At 42.8% G+C, this 6,000-nt stretch overlaps 1 protein-coding gene across 10 annotated transcripts in view; it reads left to right on the top strand.

The window, feature by feature from the left end:
• Positions 1 to 4,119, top strand: part of KIAA1456 (KIAA1456 ortholog) — a 65,080-nt gene extending 60,961 nt beyond the window's left edge. For 9 of the 10 annotated variants that reach the window (XM_018042084.1, XM_018042085.1, XM_018042086.1 and 6 more), the window contains one exon: positions 1,585 to 2,833. In XM_018042084.1, the coding sequence (XP_017897573.1) occupies positions 1,585 to 2,615 (1,031 nt within the window). In that variant the 3' untranslated portion in view covers positions 2,616 to 2,833. Of the gene's footprint in view, positions 1 to 1,584 lie in introns of all 10 variants that reach the window. The other variant, XM_005698786.2, reaches the window with a different exon arrangement.

The following is a 6,000-nucleotide window of genomic DNA, read 5'->3' on the forward strand; positions in this document are numbered from 1 at the left end:
TGGCTAACAAAATTCACAGGATTCTAGAACTGGAAAAGGCCTTACAGATTGTTCATTCTAGGTGTCTTCTTATACATGAAGAGACAAAGTCCAGAGAAGTTAAAAAATTGTCCAAGATTCAGTTCAGTTCAGTTCAGTCGCTCAGTCATGTCTGACTCTTTGCGACCCCATGAATCATAGCACGCCAGGCCTCCCTGTCCATCACCAACTCCCAGAGTTCACTCAGACTCACGTCCATCGAGTCAGTGATGCCATCCAGCCATCTCATCCTCTGTCGTCCCCTTCTCCTCCTGCCCCCAATCCCTCCCAGCATCAAAGTCTTTTCCAATGAGTCAACTCTTTGCATGAGGTGGCCAAAGTACTGGAGTTTCAGCTTTAGCATCATTCTTTCCAAAGAAATCCCAGGGCTGACCTCCTTCAGAATGGACTGGTTGGATCTCCTTGCAGTCCAAGGGACTCTCAAGAGTCTTCTCCAACACCACAGTTCAAAAGCATCAATTCTTTGGCGCTCAGCCTTCTTCACAGTCCAACTCTCACATCCATACATGGCTACTGGAAAAACCATAGCCTTGACTAGACGGACCTTAGTTGGCAAAGTAATGTCTCTGCTTTTGAATATGCTATCTAGGTTACTCATAACCTTTCTTCCAAGGAGTAAGCGTCTTTTAATTTCATGACTGCAATCACCATCTGCAGTGATTTTGGAGTCCAAAAAAATAAAGTCTGACACTGTTTCCACTGTTTCCCCATCTATTTGCCATGAAGTGATGGGACTGGATGCCATGATCTTCGTTTTCTGAATGTTGAGCTTTAAGCCAACTTTTTCACTCTCCTCATTTATTGTACTTTGCGGACACTGCATTTTTACAAATGGAAGGTTGGGGCAACCTTGCACTGAGCCTGTTGTCTACTGGCGCTGTTCTGGCTACAGCATTTGCTCACTTTGTGTCCCTGTGTCACATTTTAGTAATTCTGGTAACATTTTCAACTTTCTCATTATCATTATCTTTGCGTGGTGACCTGTGATCTTGGGTGTACTGCTGCAAAAAGATTATGACTTACTGAAGGCTCAGGGGATGGTTAGCAGTTTTTAGCAATATTTTTAAATTAAGGTACATATGTTGTTTTTTAACACATAATGCTAGTGCACACTTAACTGATTACAGTATAGTGTAAATATCACTTTTATATGCACTGGGAAACCAAGAATTCGTGTGACTTTATTCATTCCAGTAGTCTGGAAGCAAACCCACAGTATCTCCAGGGTCTGCTGATACAGGAAACAAAGTTAAAAATTATGCTTCTCCTGAAACCAGGTCTGCGCTGTTTCTACCATCTGCCCAAGCTGCAGGAAATAAGGAGTACTTAGCACATGTCAAGGGCTTCTCAGGTGACAGTGGGAAAAGAATCCACCTGCCAATGCAGGAGATGCAAGATATGTAGGTTCAATCCCTGGGTTGGGAAGATCCCCTGGAGGAGGAAATGGTAACCCACTCCAGTATACATCAAAAGTGCATCACTGTTATACAGAAAATACTAGTCTATAAATGTGTATACACTGAGATCCAGTTTCTTCTTTTTCAGTCATACATCATTTTTCTACAAAACAAAGAAGAATCAGAGCCATAAAAGAAATGGCCAGGGTCCTGGCTCCTGGGGGCCAGCTGATGATTTATGTTTGGGCCATGGAACAGAAGAACCGGCACTTTGAGAAGCAAGACGTGCTTGTTCCCTGGAACAAAGCCTTGTGCTCCCAACCCTTCTCGGAATCCGGCCAGCTGGGGAGAAAGCAGCCGTGTGGGCGCCCAGAAAGAGGCCATCCCTACCACCCACCCTGCTCCGCCTGCCCCTGTTCCGTGTGTTTCGAGGGGCGCTGCAACTCGAAGCGGTCCCACAGTGTGGACTGCGACTCTGTTCTGGCTGGCACCTGCTGTGCAAATATTTCCAAGGAAGGCGAGGAAGAAAACGGATTCTATAACACATTGGGGAAATCGTTTCGCTCCTGGTTTTCCTCTAGATCTTTGGATGAATCCACTCTGAGGAAGCAAATTGAAAAAGTGAGACCCCTGAAAAGCACAGAAAGTTGGGCCAATAGCACGATATCCATCCAGCCTTCAAGACACTCAAGTTTCGACTTAGGTCATCCAGAGACTTTGTCAGCAGGAGAGCAAAATTTAGATGAGGAAGTGTTTGTGGAGCCGTCTCAAGGACCTCTGGAGTGGCTGAGGGCGCCCACCACATGCAAACAGCTAAACGGAGACCATCCCGGAGTCATAAGGAGAAACGGAGATGGGAATTTTCTGGGTGGCACCAATGCTCAGGAGAGCTGCGTGGATGAAGATAACTTTGAAGAAAGCACCGCTTCTGGTAGTAAATCATGGAGGAGGATTTCTGCAGCAGATTCCACAGACTCCAACCCAGGGGACGCCATTTCTGTCGAAGAACAGCCCAACGTTTTGGATTCCAGAGCCTTTATGCGTTACTACCACGTGTTTCGAGAAGGTGAGCTCTGTGGCCTGCTGAAGGAGAGTGTGTCGGAGCTCCATATCCTGAGCTCTGGGAATGACCATGGCAACTGGTGTGTCATTGCAGAGAAGAGGGAGAGCTGTGACTGATGGGATCATCTCAGACACGCCCTCCAAAAGAGGAACCCTGTTCTTCTCACCGGGTTTGTGATGTGATTCCTGGAACTGGCATCCAATGTTGTTATTTGGTCTGCGTTTAACCCATTTAGATTCTGGTCTGTAGAGACTATGAATTCAGCATCTTTTCAGTCAAGCACAGTGCTTGGCTATCTAAAGCATCTGACAAAGTCTTTGTGGTTAAAGGTTAATAGAAGAGATCTGAAGAAGCACTAGAACATGAACTCCAATATGGGCAAATTGCCCTAACAATACATGTGTACCTGTTTTTCAGTATTATATTGTGATTTCAAAAGATTCTGCATTTAAGTATACCTTGTAAAAACATCATTTGTATGCAGTAAGGGGGTAATTCCTAGCTCTAGTTATAATTTACCACTGCACAAATGTGATCAATGATTTCATGGCCAAGGCCTTGCTTCTGCTTGAAGTCTTTAGAAAGGTGAGAGACAGTGGAGAGAGACAAGCAGGGTTCTGAGAACTTTTCTAAACGATAAGCGAACTTGCTTCGAGGTAAGTAAATAACAAGGTTTTTGATGTTGCCCAGAAGGCTTTTAAAGGCACTGTCAGCATGCCGAGTAGATATGTGGGCACTAGAAGACGTTGCAAGTCATCCAGGAGAAATTTTTCCAACCTTATTAGAAGCAGGAGTATCCAGTCACGGAAAGTCCAAGACTGACTAACGAATTTTCATCTGGGAATGATGCTTTTCTTATGCACTGAAGGGATATTTAGAAAATAAAAATCTGGTTGAAGCAGCATTTTATGTTGGTTCTCGATACACGTAGATCATTAAGGTACAAGATATTTGGACTTGGTGGAGGGCTAACTATTGGATTTTAAAAAATAATATCTGGGCATTTATCCTCTTGAAAGGGACTACATTTTAATGGTTGTAGTTTTTCAGACAATCAAATCTTACTAACTAAAGGTTCAATTTCTGCCACTTTATAGACAAATGGATAGGTGGGCACTGCCTGATCACCACATCTGTCTACTTTTAACCATGGATCTGTTTATATCCATGTCGTGGATACTGAGACATAGCTATGATTAGGAAAAGCAGGCATGAGTTGACCCAGGAATACAGTCTCAGACAGTTCCTTAGGAGAGAATCAACACTTGACAAAGCCTTTTTACTGTATGGGCTACTGTAAACCTGGAGGATACCCAATTCTTGATTTGCTTTCCACTCAAATCACTACAATAGTATAACTTTTTCTCTTCAGTGATTGTGCTCTAACTAAAAATACTGATGATACTTTCAAAGAAGTTTAAAGGGTTATTTTTAATGTGCATCTGAAAGTACTGAAGTTTATTACTCTCTTGGCTTCAAAATAAGATTGTGTCATCACCTTTTTGGTTGATGAGGTTGTTGGGTGGAAATGAGATCTATGATTTGTATTGTTCTGCACACAGTCTGCATTAGAGGGATGATAAAAACAGACATAAAAGTGGAATATAAATTAAAATTTAATTTAATGTCTTCCATTTCTTAAATGAGGATATTAAGCCATGAGTATAAGTGGGGTTTTTGTTGGAAAGAAATGTTTTCAGAGTCAGAGACATTCTTACAATTAAGGCTTGATGACCCTTCTATTATGAGTGGATTTTTCCTCTCCTTGAAGTCTGTTGTCACATACATCTTCATTACCAGCCTTGCGGCTTGAAATCTGTTTATAAAGCCATGGCTTTCTGGGAGGAAAGCCACCATGTAAGTTCCACCACGTATGTGGAACTCAGATCATTAGACAGCGCCAGAAAAGCTTTGAGCAAACCTTTATGTGCAACCTCCTACACACACACACACACACACACACACACACACACACACACCACTTTGTATATGCTAACTCTCTAGAATGGTTTTTGAGAGAGGAATATTTTCATATAATTTTGATTTGACAAGATATAAATAAAAAAACACTAATACTACCAATCTTTCAGTCTTCAACTGCTGAGCACAAAGATTCTATTCAGCCAGATTATTTTGTATGCAAACAACTGACTTTCCAGTTGATAATCTCTCTTTGTTATATTCATGTGAGAAACACTCTTAAATCTTACTTCTGTCTTTGAAGAGGTATGTATACACACACACACACACACACACACACACACACACACACACACACACACGTGTGTGTGCTAAGTCACTTCAGTCTTCTTTGTCATTCAGTAGTCCATGGGATTTTCCAGGCAAGAACAATGGAGTGGGTTTCCATGCCCTCCTCCAGCGGATCTTCTCGACCCAGGGCTCTAACCCACATCTCCTGCGGCTCCTATGTTGCAGGCAGATTCTTTGCTTTATATATATGTGGGTTTCGCTGGTGCCTCAGACAGTAAAGAATCCACCTGCAATGCAGAAGACCTGGGTTTGATACCTGTGGTTGGGAAGGTTCCCTGGAGAAGGGAATAGCAACCCACTCTAGTATTCTTTATAGTCCAACTATAAAGAGTGGAACTATAAAGAAAGCTGAGTGCCAAAGAATTGATGTTTTGAACTGCGGTGTTGGAGAAGACTCTTGAGAGTCCCTTGGACTACAAGGAGATCCAACCAGTCCATCCTAAAGGAAACCAGTCCTGGGTGTTCATTGGAAGAACTGATGTGGAAGCTGAAAATCCGATACTTTGGCAACCTGATGCGAAAAGCTGACTCATTTGTAAAGACTGATGCTGGGAAAGATTGAGGGCAGGAGGAGAAGGGGACGACAGAGGATAAGATGGTTGGATGGCATCACCGACTCAATGGACATGGGTTTGGGTGGACTCCGGGAGTTGGTGATGGACAGGGAGGCCTGGTGTGCTGCAATTCATGGGGTCACAAAGAGTCGGACATGACTGAGCGACTGAACTGAACTGAACTAGTATTCTTGGGGCCTCCCAGGTGGTGCTAGTGGTAAAGAACTCTACTGCCAATGCAGGATACATAAGAGATGTGGGTTTGATCCCTGGGTTGGGAAGATCCCCTGGAGAAGGGCACAGCAACCCACCTCAGTATTCTTGCCTGGAGAATTCCATGGACAGAGAAGCCTGGCTGGAGGTAGTCCATGGGGCACAAAGAGTCGGATACAACTGAGCAACGAACAATTTCACTTTCACTTTCATATATATGGATATAATATATCCTTATACTTCATATATACATGATACATACATGTAAATATCTTGATCATTTAAAATTTTGTTCATCTTAGGACTATACCCAAAAGGAAATACAAATCTAAGTGAGTTTAAACACACACACAGCATTTGTGAGTGTTTAGTTGGCCTTGACTTGCTCTATTATAGATTTTACTTTTCAATTCAAAGTACACACTTTGAAAACTTAGATTCCAGTATTAACACTGGAGTGTCT

The sequence above is a fragment of the Capra hircus genome, chromosome 27 (assembly GCF_001704415.2).
Source record: "Capra hircus breed San Clemente chromosome 27, ASM170441v1, whole genome shotgun sequence".
Classification (NCBI taxonomy): Eukaryota; Metazoa; Chordata; class Mammalia; order Artiodactyla; family Bovidae; genus Capra; species Capra hircus.